Source organism: Saimiri boliviensis, chromosome 5 (assembly GCF_048565385.1).
Source record: "Saimiri boliviensis isolate mSaiBol1 chromosome 5, mSaiBol1.pri, whole genome shotgun sequence".
Lineage (NCBI taxonomy): Eukaryota > Metazoa > Chordata > Mammalia > Primates > Cebidae > Saimiri > Saimiri boliviensis.
Genome location: NC_133453.1, coordinates 117,226,581 through 117,245,249, shown reverse-complemented (window position 1 = coordinate 117,245,249; position 18,669 = coordinate 117,226,581). Strand labels below are relative to the sequence as shown.

General features: G+C 43.0%; 1 protein-coding gene across 1 annotated transcript in view; it reads right to left on the bottom strand.

Annotated features, from left to right (window-relative positions):
- Nucleotides 1-362: 362 nt before the first annotated feature.
- EN1 (engrailed homeobox 1) overlaps nucleotides 363-18,669 on the bottom strand; it is an 87,032-nt gene continuing 68,725 nt past the window's right edge. Inside the window, exons 2-3 of the mRNA XM_074399878.1 lie at nucleotides 2,856-2,995; nucleotides 363-456 (exon numbers count right to left, since the gene is read on the bottom strand). Coding sequence (XP_074255979.1) covers nucleotides 2,859-2,995 — 137 coding nt within the window. The 3' untranslated portion in view covers nucleotides 363-456; nucleotides 2,856-2,858. The remainder of the gene's footprint in view (nucleotides 457-2,855; nucleotides 2,996-18,669) is intronic.

The window sequence follows — 18,669 nt, the reverse complement described above, 5'->3', positions numbered from 1 at the left end:
ACCGGCTGGGACAGTAATTGAAAGGATGTGTTTAACAACCAGGGTGAGGGTTGATTTGCCATTAAAGCAGAGCTAAACAGTGATGATGACTGAAATTTTATTATCTCACCAGCTTCTCCTCTTTACCCTGGAAGATTCTGCCTCCCTTATAATGTTGAACAAGGAGTTTCTTATAAATTCCAAGGTTCCAACAGCAAGTTCTATTTTCCCATCTGTCCCACAACATTTAAAAAGCTTTAGTAAAACTGATTAAAAGCATTTATTGTTATCATCAGTATCAGCAGTATTTGTTTTACCACCATAATTTATAGAACAGTTGTGTTAAGTTCTAACGTGGTCCTTTGTGGGATTCCTCCTGCTTTTATTTCTCCCGCAGCACTTCAGCCCACAGCTGCACGAAAATTTCATGTGCTGCATCAGGCCACAGGTTTCTAAAGCACATTCGGGCTTCTGCCTCTGAAATGACAAATCAAAATATCATCAGTTTTGTTCTGAGTTTTAATGGAAAGTTGAGTACTCAGGGTCCCGGTTGCATAGGGAACCCCAGCCAGGTCTGAGTTTGCCACATGACTTTGCCCATCACAGGGAGGCAATGTGGGGACACACTGGCCTCTGTCAAGTAGCAAATGGCTGTCACTTTCCCCTTCCCTCTCACCTGAAAAACCAAACCAAGTAAGCATGGAGATTATTTTGAGCAACATTACAAATTTACCCAACCAAATAAAGGCAACAGACTTGCGGGATTAAAAAAAAAATTACCCCAAAGCGGAAAAAAAAGACCTTGTCAATCATCCCCTGATTACAAGCCGAGAAAATAAACTTGGAATTGTTAGCCTCTTGGTGGAGAAGTGAGGAAAAGTTGCTTAAAGGAGTGATTCAGCAATAAAAGTGGAGGGAGTAGGGAGTTGCAGTAAGTTTTCCTCCCTGCCAGAGCATGATTTTCTCCATAGCTGCCTGTGAAACACACGTGTTGTTCTGCAATCGTGGCCATGATTTGTTGGTGCACTTTTATGTAGAAGTGCCTGCATCTGTTGAGGTCTGCAGCGCTACCTCTTTGACAGTTCCAGATGTTGCGAAGATGAAATACCTCCTGCTTGAGGAACTGTGCAACAAGGAGCCCCAAAAGGTGTTCTGAATACAGTTTAAAAAGGCATCTGTCTTAGGATAATTTCAACATCTCCCTCGTCTATTTATTAGCCCTGTCGGGTGGTTTTTTGGGCCCTCCAGGACTATTCTAAGGAGCTCATTTTTATATCAAGATATTTTAACCATTGAAGTCTCAAACCTCTACCCTGTTTCTTTCTCTGCCCTGGGTTACCCCTTCAACCTGCCTTCTAACAACTCGGAATCCTTTTATATCAAGCGGAAGGGCGTTTTCCTGGGCCATGAAGAGGGGAGGAGGCTGAAACACTTGCATGTGTACCCTGGCTTGGGCAACTCAAGATTCACTGGTGAAGAAGCAACAAATGGTGTCTGGGCCAGATTCCACTCTTCCCTCAGACCTCATAACTCACCCCACTGTTGGCCCCTTAAAATAGGAGTGCTACCTGACCCTTACCAGGGCTTTGGAGGGGTGTCTGGGCTTGAGTTTCTGCAGGCAAAACCCATGCCTGAAAGAAGACCAGGCGAAGACCACCCTTAAGAAGACCATTCTTGCGAGGCCTGGGGCAGACTAATGTTATTCTTGGGTCATTTAACTTCACTCTCAGGGAAGAGACCAGGATGGTGCTAAGTTGTAAATCATTCCCCTCTGGAATGGATTTGAGCCAGAACCGATCAGCCTGAGCATTCCTGCCTTGCTTGACCATGGTAAAGAGATTATGGTATGTAAAATTCGGCTAAACATAGCTTGTTTCTATTTCCTACTTTCCTGGTTGTCTGTCTCGCTATGAAAGGTTAAGACCTAGGAGGGGGAAAGACACCCGCTCTGTGGAATCCCTCTCACTCCAACCTACATTTCCTACTCAGATGCTGTCGCTATATATTCACTGTGTGAGGCTCACACCAAGGGAAGTTGGTCCCATCAGAGAGATATTCATAAATGTGGCCTTTGGGTTGTTTTAATTGGTCCATCTCACAAAGCAATAAAAACAGAAGGCGTTGAACACTGAAGCCTGCTTGTGGTGTGGTCTGAGATTACAAATCCCTGCTCATATGTTTGCCATTTCACACAAAGGAAACTGACCTTCCCTTTCCCCTGATGTCATTAGCTAAGTCCAAAAGCTGTAGTGACCTCCTCTTAGCAGATCTGGTTGCCCTACTTGGGACTCTTCCTGAAATCCTTCAACCCATATGGAAATGGTGCCTCAAGTCAAAGTCTTGAGATTTCCTTTTGTGATCCAAGTATCCAAGTTAAAAAAAAAAATTCCTTACATCTTCTTGCCCATTTGATCACATAGACTACATATGCCCATCAGACTACTGAAAGAAGTGGGAAGTCCTAGAGATAAGAATGGTAAAGCACACTGTCAGCATCACTGTCTTCTAATCATTGGAAACCCCTTTGCTTTCTGGAATGTAAATTTGAAGCATGTGAGAGAGTAACTTCCCGAAGTGGATGAGGTGAATGGTACTCAGACTATGGAGGCAAGTCTGCAAGTGAAAAGGCCATGGTGCCAGGACATATGGGCCTGTGACCCACCCAGGTGCAAAGAGACGGGAGAGGTGGGCTGCCAACGTGGTCAAACAGATGTGAGCTAAGACATCTGCAAATTAAAGCAAATCCCTGCCTCTGGGGCCATGTCATGCATTTGTCTTGCGAAATAAGGTAGAACCAGAAAGTAATTTTGATTAGCATTTGTCCAAACTATTTATCATAGGAAATTACAACCCTGCTTTAAGACTGGGACTTTTACCAGCTATTCCTGGTTGCATTGTTGTGATTTCACAGCGGTAGGCGACCTGGCAGGCAGCAAGTCCCCTTTGCTTGACTTCTCCTCCACTGACAGTTCATGTAGAAGATATTTTATATTACAGCTCCTGTAAGAAGATATTCCTGTAAGAAGATATTTTAAAATTATAAGCTCAAGAAAACAAACAAGAGAGGAACGAGTCCTTCCATTCTTCCCCCCATATTAAAGGTGTCAGCAGCAAATTTTTCTCCTCTAACAGGAAAACAAATATATCAGCAAGTCTTAACTAAGAGAAAAATCTCCTCTCGTGCAAGAAACAAAAGAAATACTTAAATCAAAAGGTTTACTGAAGGCGATGGAATTTTCATTAAGAATTATTTTCCATAAAAGGAAATAGCTCTGCATTAAGATGAATATTCTAAATGTGGCATTTTTATGAACTTATAAATCTGTACATAAGTATCTTTATACAAACTCATTCATTTTTTTTCATACAATTCGTTTTCTTCCTCTATTTGGGCTGCCACAGATAATACTACTTCCCAGTTATCTGAAGCAATGATATTTGCAGCTTTGTGAATTTGCTGGAATATACAGGGGGGATAGGAAATGCATAAAAGTTCTATTGGAAGCAGGGAATGTGCTTTTCAAAATAAGTGATGCCAAACCAACAAATTACTGGCAATTTTGCCTCTATCTGCCCACCTTACTTAGAAGAGTGCTCAGTGTCTGGCACTTCTACTTAAAACACTTAGAAATGTCATTTCTTTCCCTTTTCAGAGCCTTCTCTTCACCTCTTTCCAATGGAGGATAATGAGGGCAGGGCGAAACCAGAACTGGAGGAGCTGGTCAAACTCCTCATTCTCCAGGGAGCTGGGCTCCCAGGACATAGGGAGGACAGGCAGCTTGATGCAGCTAATGTAGCCAAAACACCTACAGTTAAGCAAGCCAAAAAAATGTGTTTTGTATCATTTCAGCAATCCCAACTGGCTGCCTAAAGAGAAGCTCTTACTCCAGGTTTTCAGAATGCCTGTGCAGACAAGAACTAAATCAGAGGTCTCAGAACCCTGCCATCTGGCTAAAATCTGAAAAATTCAGTCTGTAAGCCACATGATTTCCCAGTACTTCCAAATAATTTTTCTATTTGAAAATATCTAAAGATACCACCATTTGCATATAGATTTTTGATGCCGTTCAAATGAATCCAGTTTTACTGTACCTTAATATTGATTGGATAGATTACAAACTTGTGAAAAACAGCATAAACTCCCTTTGTCTACAGTTACCCTGGATATCTTTATGGCTGCAGCAACCTGGCTATCTTTGGAAACCTCTGAAAGCATGCAGCATCTGCTCTGCCTCTCCTGATATCTGGTGCGATAGATGCAGTGTCCAGCCACTCCTGTGGAAGAAGCGGACCCAGAATTCATCCCCTACCTGTCAGTACAAGAAAGAGAGTATCCCGTAGGGCCTAGCCAGCACTGGGCCCACAATGAGCATTCAATAAATCCTTAGTGGTGGAGTATTTACAGAAAACCTGTGTTTGCACATAGATAGTGGCTTCCCACAGCCCGTGCTTAGGGCTTGATGTGCCCTGTTTGGTGGGAGCTGAGCAGCTGCCTCCTGTGCCTGGGGATTTCTCACTTGGGGAAAGAAATCCTCTAAATATTTACAACCATTTAAAAACTGCCTATATCATGACATTTACCTCCCAAATTTCTCCCCAAGCCACCCACACCCTTCACCCATGCACTTTATCAGTCTCCCTTCTTTGCTTCCGCCCTGGCCCTGTGGAGCTCCCTCCTCTATACACAGCCAGAATCATCTCTTTACAGTGCTGATCTACTTAAAAACTTTCAGTGGTTTCCAACTCATTTAGGATCAAAATAAAAAACCTTACTGAGGCAAGGTGAAAAGGCCACAGTGCCAGGACATATGGGCCCGTGTCTGTAATTCCAACATTTTGGGAGGCTAAGGAGGGCGAATCACTTGAGATCAGGAGTTTGAAACCAGCCTAGCCAACACAGTGGAACCCCATCTCTATTTAACATACAAAAATATTAGCTGGGTGTGGTGGTGCACACCTGTAGCCCCAGCTACTTGGGAGGTTGAGGCACAAGAATAGCTTGAACCCTAGAGGTGGAAGTTGTAGTAAAGTAAGCTGAGATTATATCACTGTACTCCAGCATGGGCAACAGAGCAAGACTCTGCCTCAAAAACAAAACAAAACAAAACAAAAAAACCCTTCCTGAAACCTTCTAGGCCCTGTATGATAGAACGCTTGCCTCATACCAACCCCTGTCTCTGAGCCCAGTTGCTTTCATACATTTGCCCAGGGGCTTTGCACATCCTGTTCCCTTGTTTTAGGCATGTCCCCCTCCACCCAGACTTTACCCTGTGAGCTCCTGCTTGTCCTTCAGTTTTCAATGTCAATGCCATGTCCTCCAGAAGAACCTTCTTGACAGCCCCTGACTATCTCTCACCACCTGCCACACACCTACATTTCTATAGCAGCCCTATGGTGCCCATCAAAGCATTGATTTGATTATTAGGACTTCCCTTTGCTAGATTGTAAGCTCCAGGAAGGACTAGCCAAGATGGGTTTGCTCAATCTTTTTATTCCCAGTGTCTAGCACAGTGCCTGAGAACCTGACGTGTGGTAGACACCTAAAAATAGGTAGAGTCAAAGAATGACTGGCAGATTAACAAGAGGAAGAAAGAATGAAAGGAAGGTTGGGGAGAAGACAAGACCAACAGAGGAAAGAAGAAAGGGAAAGAGGAAGGAAAGAAAGGAGAAGGAAGTAGGGAAGAGGGGGAAGGAGGGAGGAAGAGAGGGAGAGGCAGAGAGAAAAGGGAGGAAGGGAGAAAAGTTTCCTGGAGAGACAATAATAATAAACTCCAACACTATATAAATTCTTCACTATTTCTAAACCCCAAAATCCCTGAATCCTATATACATGACACCCCTTGTCCCCATGTGTTTTAAATGAATAAAAGGTACAATGTTAACAACAACAAGAAATGAGAGGCACAGTTGGTTCTTCCATGATTACTGGTTCACTTATTCATTCTACAAATATTCCATGTGCCAGGCCATGTAGTCACTGCTAGGGAGAAGCATGTGACCTAGACGATGTGCGGCTGGTGGATTTCAGCTGACTTGACTTCACCCTGGGCAAGTCACCCATCTGCTCTAAGCCTGTTTCCTTCTCTGTAAAGTGAAGAGGTTGAATGATCCCTAATAACCATTCCAAAGATAATCTTCTGTTGCCTCCAAACTGAATAATAATAATAAATATTATTAACTGAGCATTTAATCTGTACAAGGCCCTGCGATGTTTCTCTATGTTACTTCAGTTGAGAATCAATTAAGATAATATAGATACTATAGATAAATGTAACTGGAGGCAGGGAATAGAAGTGTAGGAATAATATAGTATGCATATTATCCATACTATTATCAACTGAGTTAATAGATTCAGAATCAAACATAATCAAATGAGGTGTCTTTTGATATCTCAGTTGGGATAGGTAGAATTATCAATAGCTATTTTATAAACAAGGAAAACTGAAGCAAAAGAGGTTAGCTGACTTGTCGATGGTCAGCAAGCTAGAAAATGATGACATTAAAATTTAAACAAATGTTCCTCTGACCTCACTTTGCTACATAACCTCAGATTGTATCATGCTCTCTAACGATGCTGGAGGTGGCCAGGACATGGTGCCAACTCTCGGGGGCATGACAGAAGAGACAGAAACCCATTTAGTTCTTGTGTTTAAAGCAGGTGGTTGTCTCCAACCTTCTCTGGGCTTCAGGTGAATAACTTCCCTTGGTCCTCAGAACACCTCTTCCCCAGATGTGTGGCTGCTTAAGAAGACTTTGAGGTCACAGGTAGAAAAGCGTGGCATCCAGAAACACAACTTCTGACCAAGCCTGTCAACAGCCATGAACGTTGTCCACAAGCTGGTTTCCTCCAGGAGACAACTTCCTGGCCCAAACCTTACTAGTTGCATTCTGCCTCAGTGAACAGTCCTAACTGGGGACTCTCGAGCCAGATATAGCTGCAAATAAGTTTTGTTTGGCTTGATAGCTTCTAAAAATTGGAATATCTTACATGAAATCCCAGAGATGGGACTTTGCTTCAGAAATTAGAAGATCTGGTTACAGATGACCTACAATCCAACAACCAGCTAGAGCTGAGTAGGAACTGACCTTTTAAGCACACATGCTCTCTCTGGCTGGCCACAGGCCCCACTGTTCCTTATTGCCCCACATTGACCCCTATAGGCATTTGAATTTGGAAACCCCAGACCTCAGAACTAAATCCAAGGCCTGGCATGCAAAGCCCTTTGCTACCTGCTACCTGGACCCCAATCTCTTGTTCCAGCCAACATGAAGACCCTGCTCTCTGGCCTTCTGGAGTGGCCACACCCTAAAGTCTCCTTTGCATTATACCCCATCCAAGGGTCCTTCTTGACTTCCTTGGATGGATTCTGCATCTTTTGGCTTCCTTTTCCTTCCCTTCCCAGCTGGGATCCATATAAAATGGTGGAAACCCTGACTTTTTAAAATCTATGCACGGAAGACCTACTGGAGGAACTACTGAAGAAGGACCCATTGCCTGATTCCTTGCTGCTAGTAAGAGTGTGGTCCAACAACCAGCTACCTTGGCAATGCCTCGAGGCTTGTCAGAAAGGCAAGATCCCAAACCTCCACTCAACACTATTAAAATCAAAGCTGAACTTTCATAAGATCTTCCAGGTGAACTGGATCACACTGAAGTTTTGTCAACCCTGACCTACTGAAAGAATTTCAAGTCGAAGCCGAACTCAGCCACAGGCTCAGATACTCTCCCATAAGCCCACTCCCTAGCTCCTCTCCAGGCCACTCAGCTTCTCCCACAGCACCAAGGTAGATCACAAAAGGCTCAATAACAAATCCAGCAGGTGGCCACTTTCTAATGAGGGCAGAATTAGGTGGATCAGCTTCCCAGGACTGAAGGCATACAGCCACGTTTCACATGATGAGTGCTAGCCCTAGTGCGCCACATCAGATCAGCCTTCTGTCTCCAAGCCATCCAAATATCCCTGCTCTACTGCAGAGGGAAGGAACTGAGTTAGACAAAATAGGAAATGTTCTGATACTAAATGTGGTCACGAGCTCTGACCAACACGCAGGAGCACTTTTAGATGCTGGAGATGGTCCAACACAAAGGATAGTGTGCATTACAGCGACGAGAATACAGGACCGCTGTTGCAATCATGAGATCACGTGATTCCAGTACTGCTTCTCCCAGTGGAGGTACAGGTTAGCTCCATTGTTCAATTTAGTAACTACTGATCAGAGAAAACGCTATGTGCCAGGCAGTGTTTCTAGGTGTGAGACAACAGACAAAAATCCATACCACCAAAAGCTTACCAACTAGTACAGGGAGACAGACAGGAAACAAGAGAAAGAAGGCTAGAAAGGCGGGCAGTGTCTGTGTGTGCACATGTGCCTGTGTGTTTTGAGGTGGAGGAAGCATTTTAATCATCTGAGCAGCTCAACGTTACGATACGAGCTCTGAAGTGGAAATGAGGAGAGACTGTCCTCCTTTTGCACGTGAACTCCTTTGACCCTCATGATAATTGTATGAGCTAGAGTGACAGGTGGCTAGGTGTCCCTGTGACCTCCTTGTCAGTGTTCACACCCCTGTGTGTTCCCCACCCCTTCAGTGCAGGCTGCACCTGGTGACTTGGTCTAACAAATAAAAAATGGCAAAAGTGATGTGATGTCACATCCGAAATTAGATAGTAAAAAACGGACTCCTAAATCTCAATCTCTCTCTCTCTCTCTCTCTCTCTCTCTCTCTCTCTCTCTCTGGCCTCACTCTGAGAGAAGCTAGCTGTCAATTGTGAGCAGCCCTACAGGCCTATGCGGTGAGCACCTGATGTCTCTGGCCAATAGCCAGCAAAGACCTGAGGCCAATAACAGCCTCATGAATGAGCTTGAAAGCAGGTCCTTCCCCAGTCCAGCCCAGAGATGACCACAACTAGAGCACTTTGACAGCATCTTCCTGAGAGATCACCCACAAGCCACACCCATATCCTTAACCCATGGACACTGTGACTTTAGGAATGTGTGTTATTCTAAGCCACTAAGTTTGGGATAATTTTTTACACAACAGGCAATACAGGTTGGGCATAGTGGTTCATTTCTGTAATCCAAGCACTTTGGGAGGCCAAGGTGGGAGGATCACTTGAGCCCATGAGTTTGAGACCAGCCAGGGCTACATAGTAAGACCCCGTGTCTACAAGAAATAAGAGTAAATTAGCTAGGTGTGGAGGCATACACCAGTAGTCCCAGCTACTTGGGAGGTTGAGGTGGCAGGAATTCTTGGGCCCAAGAGGTTGAGGCTGCAGTGAGCCATGATCACAGTGCTGCACTCCAGCCTGGGCAAGAGAGAGAGACCCTGTCTCAAAAAAAGGCCGGTAGGGGCGGTGGGGAGGGGGAGAAGGGGTGGTGGTGGTGGTGGTGAGCAATACATTATCTAGGCAGGTACTTTTATTACCTCCATTTTATAGAGGATGAAATGAGGCACCAAGAAGTAAATTATCTTGTCCAGAACATAGAGCAAGTAATGCCAGGGCTTAGATTTGAACCCTAACAGTGGGGCTTCTAGAGCCCATGCAATTGAGCACCACAGGATGCTGACATATTCAAGGATGAGTTTGCGCATCTGCTGCTCTAATTAGACTGTACCCTCCTTTTCAGGTTTGTGCAGCTGGCACTTGGTCATTGCCCAGCACTTAGGACAAGCTCAGCAAACGCTGGCTGAGTGAAGCCAGGAGGGTGGCAGTGAGCAGAGCTGTCTTCTTGACTGTAGCCCACCTTGCACCAGAGAAGGGAAAACAGAAGGGATGCAGAGAAGTGTCCCCCACGTCCCCATCAGCCCCTAGTCTCCTGCATGGAGCTGGAAGCTGGGTTGTTGTTTTGTTTTGCTGGGACATAGACAAGTCCAAGGAAAGCATGTTAGACTTGGCCCCAGGTTTAATATCCTTGATATGATCTCCTAATCTTTTTCAGGTGCATCTCACATTCGGAATCTTTATTTGGCTTCCAAACAGCAAGTTGTCTCTTGTACTAAAAAAAATGTGACTTGTATCTGTTTATCTTTAGTAACCTCTGAAAGATATGTTTATAACTTTATGGGAATGTCTTACAAGCCTGTTAAACAACATCTGTTCTTGTTGCTTGTACTTTCGGAGGTGGGTCTTTGGGATTTTTTTTTTTTCCATCAAACATGTAGAAAGAATTTTTTTATTACTTTTTCATTTTTCTGGTGCAAAGTACACGTGAACTCACCGCCACTCGGCTTTGCAGGGTGGGTGCGGAAAAGCCCCTACAGCGGACCCGGCCCGGGAAGGAGGAGCCGACGGCTGTCGCGGGGCGGGGCTTGCAGGGAGGGAGGCGGGAGGCGGAAGGAGGAAGGCCGGGAGCCGCCAGGGCTCAGGCTCGGGACCCAGCCGAGCGCGCAGCGCGCAGCGTGCGGCGGAGAGCGCCGGGTTAGCGCCGGGCTGAATCCTCGCTCTGACTCCTAGTGCGGTGGGACGTGGTCTCTGAGCCTCCGTCTACTGATCTACGGAATGGAGCCCATAACGAACACCGAGACAACACAGCAGAGGTCTGCCTTGAGTACTTTTCTGCAGGTGGCCCCTTTTTACCACTTTTTAGGTAACAAGCTGACCTGTCGGTGACTAAGCCCCAGATGAAAAGCTGTTAAAGGGACCTGCATTGGAGCAAACCGCTGTGCGGCGCCGAGCGTGCGGTGCTGGGGACGCCTTTTTTCTGTGCTGGTGTCCCCCACCCCCGACTTGCTGCCCTCGCGGAACCTGGCTCCCTCACTGCAGCTGGGTCGGGAAGCCCTTCCTAGAAGCCTGCAGGGTACTTGGTTCTGTGAAACGAGGGCCAGAAAGGGAAACTGGCCCTGCCTGAGGGTGCTGAGTCCCTGCCCTCCTGTCTTGCAGTTCCAGGAACACCGTCACATGTCTCTTATTTTTATTTAATTAATGTAATTTTTTGAGCAGTTTTAGGCTTACAAAAAAATTGAGTGGAAAATACAGAGTTCTCATATACTCCTTTTCTCTTCTGACATCTTGTATTAGTGTAGTTGATTTGTTATGATTGATGAGCCGACGTTGATATATTATTATTAGCTAAAATCCATACTTTACATTAGCATTCACTCTTTGTGTACAATCTATGGGTTTTGACAAATGCATAATGTCATGTGTCCATCATCACAGTAACTATACAGAACAGTTTCACTGCCCTAAAAATCCCAATCCCTACTGCTCCACCTAGTCCTCCCTTCTTCCCCTCAAGCCCCTGGCAACCCCCGATCTTTGTACCGTCTACATAATAGTACGTTTTCCAGAATGTCACACACTGCAGCTGGACTCATACATACAGTAAGTAGCTTTTTCTGATTGGCTCCTTTCACTTAGTAATATGTATTTTATTAATAAGTTCATCCATATCTGTTTGTGGCCTGATAGCTCATTTCTTTTTATGACTGAATAATACTCTGTTGTATACAGGTAGCAGATTTGTTTATCCACTCACCTGTTGAAGGACACTGTAGTTGCTTCCAGGTTTTGGCAATCATGAATAAAGCTGATCTAAACACTCATGTGCAGACTTTTCTGTAGATGCAAGCTTTCAACTCATTTGGTAAAATGCCAAATAGTGCAATTGTTGGGTCATATGGTAAGAGTACGTTTAGTTTTGTTTAAAAAAGAAAAAAAAAGCTAGACTGTCTTTCAAATAAGCTGTACCATTTTGCAGCCATTTTCACTAGCAATGAATAAGAATTCCCATAGAATTCCTATTGTTCCACATTCTCGTCAGCATTTGGTGCTGCCAGTGTTTTGGATTCCAGTCATTCACATAGGTGTATAATGGTATCCCATTTTTGTTTTAATTTGCAATTCCCTAACGACATGTAATGTTGAATATCTCATGCATCATTTAAATAATGAAATAAAAAGAAATAAGTAAAAATGGAATTTTCCTGTTCTAAAATGTATGGTATGCAATCGTTGCTGTGTTTAGTGCACAAATATCATTGGGGATTACAGAAGATATAAGGTTTGGGCCTCTTGGCCAAGAAAGGCAGGCTTCTCTTAAGGAGCAACCTGCTCACTTTCATAATCAATCACTTGTTTTGGTTACTTTTTGCTTTGGCTACCATGAAGCTCAAGATAATCTCTAAAAATGACACGGGATTTATGGTAAGATATTTCTGCCCAACCAATTTTACCCCTTACAATCCTACCCCTATTTTCCCTTTACGCTAATGTCCTCATTTTTTGGAATCTGAGGAATAAGGGAGGGATGTTAGTAATATTTAGTTACCTTAGTACTAATAATACACAATTTCTGTTGTGTTGGACTACATGGTGAACTGGCTTGAGCTGCAAGCCCCCTCCCTGAAATCAACCCAAAAGACAGAGGCAAAAGATCCCGGAAGCCATCACAGAAACTGTGAGAACTCCATGAAGAGACAGAAAGTGTTTAAGTCCCATTCCCAAAGCAAAAAGATTGCCCGTAGTGTCAGACGTCTCTGGAGCCACTAATACATGATAGAAAATGAGACATGATCATAAAAGAAATGAAGTAAATATGTAAAATGAGAGGAAATTTACATGGAAGAAACTATGTTGCCATGGCTTGCCATGAATCACTCAACCCAATTTTATGCACCCGAGTGCCAAATAAAAAGCAATTACAAAACTTACCAGAAAAAGATGCAATTGTGGTTAAGTAGAAAGCATCTTATGAGCATCAGTTGTTACTTTGGAGCATTTATTTGATCCTTATTTGAAGCCTTGTAAGATAAGTAGGATAAGCATCATTATTCTCATTTTACTAATAACAAAAAATGAAAACCAAGATGTTTAACTATCAGTTGAACTGGGGACTCCAACAAAGAGGTAAACGTATTTCTTTCTCGTTTTTTTGTAACCACACATTGAGAATATTTTATTAAAACATGTTTCTTTTCCCAGTGGGCCCCATGAGGCCAAATAGAGAAATCCAGCAATAAAAGGTAAATATCAGCATATATTCTTTAAGGTGCATCATAAACTGTTTTCTTTCAGTGAATTGAAGACTTTGGCAGAAAAATGCCTTTGTATGCACACATTGAGAATATGTTTTTAGAACACGTTTCTTTTTCGTTGAGTCTTGTGAGGCCAGAGTGTAGCTTTATTTCAAAATAAGGTCATTGCAGATGTAATGAGTTAAATTAAGGTTAGGTCTTCTTCGAGTAGGGCTGGCCCTTAATCCAATAGAATTGATGTCCTTCTTAAAAGGAGAAATTTGGACACAGAGACAGGCACGCAGAGAGAACACCATGTGACAATGAAGGCAGAGATCAGGGTGACGTTGAATGCCAAAGCAACTATCAGAAGCTACAGGAGAGGCATGCAACAGACTGTCCTTACAACCTCAGAAGGAAAAAACCCTTTCAACATCTTGACTTTGGATGTAGAATTGTAACAGAACAAATCATTGTTATTTTAAGCCATTCAATTTGTCATCTTTTGTTACAACAGCCCTAGGAAACTCATACTGTCGGGGTACACTGAACGGCTGTAACCAACACACCCAAGATGTGTAACGGTTCCAACACAACCAAAGTTTACAGCAACTGTCCAAGGCAGAGTTCCATTGGCGGGCACCTCTACTATACACAGTCATTTAGATATCCAAGCTAACAGAGGGTTTGCCATCTTTAACAGTGGTTTCCCAAGACTGCCCTGGCCCTACCATTCAAGTCTATGGGAACAGAAAACACAAGAGGTTTGATGAGCTGGGCAAAAATGGCCATATCACTCTGGTCACATTTTCTTGAAGAGAACTTAGTCATATGGCTCTACTTAGCAGCAATGGAGACATATGCAGTATGGTGCAGCTGAAGGACAGCTAGTGATTCTTCTGCAATGATGAAAGCTGCTATTTGAAAAAGGGGCAGTGAGTGAGCTTATTTCCAGGAATGCAAAAGCCAAGGAGTTAGAGAAACAGTGTCCAATTCTCCCACCAGTCTTTAGGGTAATACAATTTAAGAGTTGGATCAGGTAAAGGCTTTCGAAAAAAGAATAGAAAACTAGGGCAAAGCAAAGGCCCTAGGATGGCAAGCATCCTGCAAGGTTTAGCTATTAGAAGACTCATGGGAATGCCCTATTATTACATCCAGATGTTCTAAGGAAATTTCAAACCAGCTCTGCCCCAAGACATGGGCTTCAAAAAATTCATCCTGCTTAGAGCACCAGGCCTCTGATTCAGAGAACTTGAGAGAGAATAAAATTAGCACTGCATAGCCGGAACTGATGTCCTGTAAGGACCCCATAAAGTAGACATCGGGGTCAAAGAGATTCATCAGAGGAGACCCAGCTTGTTAACTGACTTGATTGTTTGCTTGAATCTTTGGTTTCCTGATAAACAGTCAAGAACCTGGGTTTGGTGGGTTGAGGGGTCAGATAGAGCTGGCATTAAATCCTCCTTTATGGCTTTGAGCAACTTATGCATGTGTTAGGAATGAATGTGTCCCCCTAAAATTCGTATGTTGAAATTCTACCCCTCAATGTGATGGTATTAGGAGGTGAAACTTTTGAGAAGTAATTAGTTAATGAGAATAGAGACCCCCGGAATGGAATTCATAGCCTTATAAGAAAAAAACATGAGAGAGATGATTTCTCTAGGTCATGTGAGGATACAACAAAAAGCAATCTACAAATCTAGAAGAGTTTCTTCACTAGTTACTAGATCTGTTGGTGCCTTGATTTTGGACTTCCCAGCCCCCAGAACTGTGGAAAATAAAAATGTGTTCTTTAAACTACCCAGTATTATATTATGTTTTAGCAACCCAAACTAACTAGACAGCATCCTCTCAGAGCAATAGTTTTCTCCAGGGCATAGAGGTGACACTAACAACTTGCTGGGTCACTGTGCAGGATAAATGAAACAAGATCTGTCTCAGTAACTGTTCATTATCTTCTTTTTTCACCTCCCCTTCCATTTTGGGATAAGTGCAGTAGATTCCAATATTGCTTTATTCTAACAAGGTGTATCTAAAAGTAGACAATAGAATCTGCAGTGAGATCAAGTTTGACCGCACATTTCACACTTTGCTGTGATAGAAATGCATATCATTTATTTCAGGTCTCTGCCTACACCCTGCACCCATTACAGTCTCTGTCCCTACTCTTTTCCACCCACCAAAATTTCTTTTATTCTACAAGGCCAAAGTTACATCCACCTCTACTGTGAATGCTACTCAAATTTTCAAATAGGATTTGATGTTCCCAACCTGAATAAAAACTCCCTGCGGACAGGAATTTTGTCTATTGTGTTCACTGCTATATCCTCACCACCTGGGAAACAACCTACTACATAGTAGGTGTCAATTTATGCCTGTTAAATGAATTGATTAATGAGTTAAGCTTTCTTCTCTCTGAGACCTACTCATACTACCACCATTCATCCATTCTCTCTTTCCCTCAATAAGTATGGTGTTCCCATTATGCAAGCCATCATGGCAACGTGAGAAAGGCCATAGAGACAGATCTGCCTCGAAGGAGCTTATAGTCAATGAGAGAACATCACACATAAACTATATGTATACATACAATAAAAATAATGCCAGGTAGGAGCACCAACATTGCACAGGCAGAAAGAAAAGTTGCTTTCAGCTGGAGCGATGGGATGGAGGAAGCATTACCAAATATGGGCCCTGATTTTTTTTTTTTTTTTGAGATAGGGTCTCATATGCTGTAACCCAGGCTGGGGTGCAGTGGCACAATCATAGCTTACTGCAGCCTCCACGTCCTGGACTCAAGACATCCTCTTACCTCAGACTCTCAAGTAGTTGGGACTATAGGCGTGCATCACTACATCTAACTAATTTTTAAAAAATTTAGTAGAAAGGGGATCTGGCTATGTTGCCCAGGCTGGTCTTGAACTCCTGAGCTCAAGTAGTCCTCCAGCCTCAGCCTCCCAAAGTTCTGGGATTACAGGCATGAGCCACCTCATTCAGTCAAAGGGCCCTGATTTTAACACATCTCTGCTATACATCTTGTCATGTACTTTCTTGGCGACTCCTACACTGGCCCACAACTCACTAGAAGCAGCATCGCCCCTTCATCTTTAGGGTCCTTCACCTGACTTCCTTTGTTTACCACAGAATTACTTGAATATAGGATGATTTAGAAATAAGGATCTTGCACTAGGCACAGTAGCGCAAACCTGTAATCCTAGCATTTTGGGAGGCCAAGGCAAGCAAATCACTTGAGGTCAGGAGTTTGAGACCAGACTGACCAACATGGAAACCCCATCTCTACTAAAAATACAAAAAATTAGCCAGGCTTGGTGGCAAATGCCAGTAATCCCAACTACCTGAGAGGCTGAGGCAGGAGAATTGCTTGAACCCAGGAGGCAGAGGTTGCAGTGAGCCAATATTATGCCATTGCACTCCAGCCTGGGCAACAGAGCAACAGAGTAAGACTGCATCTTAAAAAAAAAAAAAAAAAAAAAAAAAAAAAAAAAAACAGAAAGAAAATAAGGAAGATTCTTGCTTGGCAGCATTGCTCTGATAGAGCATGTATGTCTGGCTCGCAGGAGGAAATGCATCAGAATGTCTCTCTCTTTTAGAAGGTGAGTAACTTGGGGAACAATGCCAACTCAACACAGGTCATTTTCCCATTGAATTTGGTTTAAGGGTTTTTGCTCTGGTTCTGCTCCCAGAGCCAGAGGCTGAATCTGGAGGCCTGACATTTGGATCCTTCAAGTGACATTTTCTAAGTTGCAATAGAAATACAGACATTCTCACTTGTAACTTGGCTGGGAGTACATGTGTGGATGGACATGGAAGCAAGTATGTGGAGTCTGAAGAGAACAGGCATTTATCCACAACCACTTGACTGTTACCTTCCTGTCAGAAGCAAATCATTTTGTAACATCTGACCCACATCCTTGGTAAACCATCCCTTTCCCAAAATTCATCTGTGCTAATATGGCCCTAATGAAGGCAAAGGTCTTCGATAAACAACATACTGTTATAGTTTTTTTTTTTTTTTTGAGACGGAGTTTTGCTCTTGTTACCCAGGCTGGAGTGCAATGGCGCGATCTCGGCTCACCGCAACCTCCGCCTCCTGGGTTCAGGCAATTCTCCTGCCTCAGCCTCCTGAGTAGCTGGGATTACAGGCATGCGCCACTATGCCCAGCTAATTTTCTGTATTTTTAGTAGAGACAGGGTTTCACCATGTTGACCAAGATGGTCTCGATCTCTTGACCTTGTGATCCACCCGCCTCGGCCTCCCAAAGTGCTGGGATTACAGGCTTGAGCCACTGCGCCAGGCCTGTTATAGTTTTAACAAGACTTCACAACCAAAGAATCTCCATCAATTTCCTTGTCTCAAAAAAATGTTAGCTTTCATAAACCCAGCAAGCACTGTGCATATAGAAAAAGCAATGGACTAGAGGCCAGGAAACCTGAGCCAGGTCCAAGCCCAACTCAACTCCTACGCAGCCTCTAACTCTTCTACAATGTTGTTCTGACTTCTGTATCCTGCACCCATATATTCTTTCTTGGAATTTTTACTTTGCTGACAACCTGTTTTAAATGATTTTCATAATGTGTTTAGCACATGCTTTCATATATACTTGGCCCCAGTGAGTATTTACTCCTACTATTATCATGATTACCATATAGTTCACCCCTGAATATATTCTTTCTTAAATTATCCTCTCAAAATATCATGTGTAAACATCATGTATTACGTAAATAGGTCTTCACTGTTCAGAGAAAGAACTTAGATCTGTACCCCCTGAGTATAAGCCAAATGCTTCATGTTATTATTTTCTATTTTGCCTTTTCAGTTTTGAAAACATAGCAGCATATGCATGCAGGTATCTATGAGTATAAGAATAAAATGTAGGAAAATCCTTTGTAATATCTAACATCAGTGGACCATATGGCAGACATGGCTGTAATCTTCAAAATTATATCCAACAAAGAAATATGTTAAGCAGGATTCTTTAAATAAATAAAAATAGTCAGGCTCAGAATAAAGGAATAATAGGTAAAGAAAATATGCACACTAAGGACAAAAAAAAAGGCAGAGGATCACAGTGGACCACAGGAATTTACAAGTATAACGCAAAGGCTACGGTTGATGATTTGTGTGACTGTTTTTAATGGAAGAGGTGAAATAAATGGAGAGAAAGGTACATACTATGCATGATCTGAGATAAAACAGACTCACTTAATCAGACCTGCTTTGAACTATCATAAGTCAATAATAATGTGGAAATATGGAAAGGATTTGGAAGAAATTTGCAAACAGGATCTATGAAGAAAGGTAAAACCCTCATGTGTATTGTTAGCCCAGAAATGAAGAAAAGAATAAAGGGTGATGTGGCAATTTCATCTGTGGACAGGTAGAGTAGACAGAGAATGGTGGGCACCTATTCTCTCACTCCACTGAGTCCCAAAATGAAGTGAATCGTACACAGGAAGAATTTAGGTTCAATGTCAGGATTAATTTACCCACCATGAGGGCTGTTAAATGCTAAAGTGGTTGACGCACAGACGGTAGGCACTTTCCTTCATAGCCACTCTTTAAAGAGGAAAATGAATGAAAAAGATACTTCTGTCTGAAACAACTTAGGTGAAATATGCCTTGAAGCAGAGGGATGCTCCAGATGACCATTGAAACCTCGTGTCCTTATCTATAAGTTATTAGACACACACTTCTGCAGGTGGGACTATTCAAG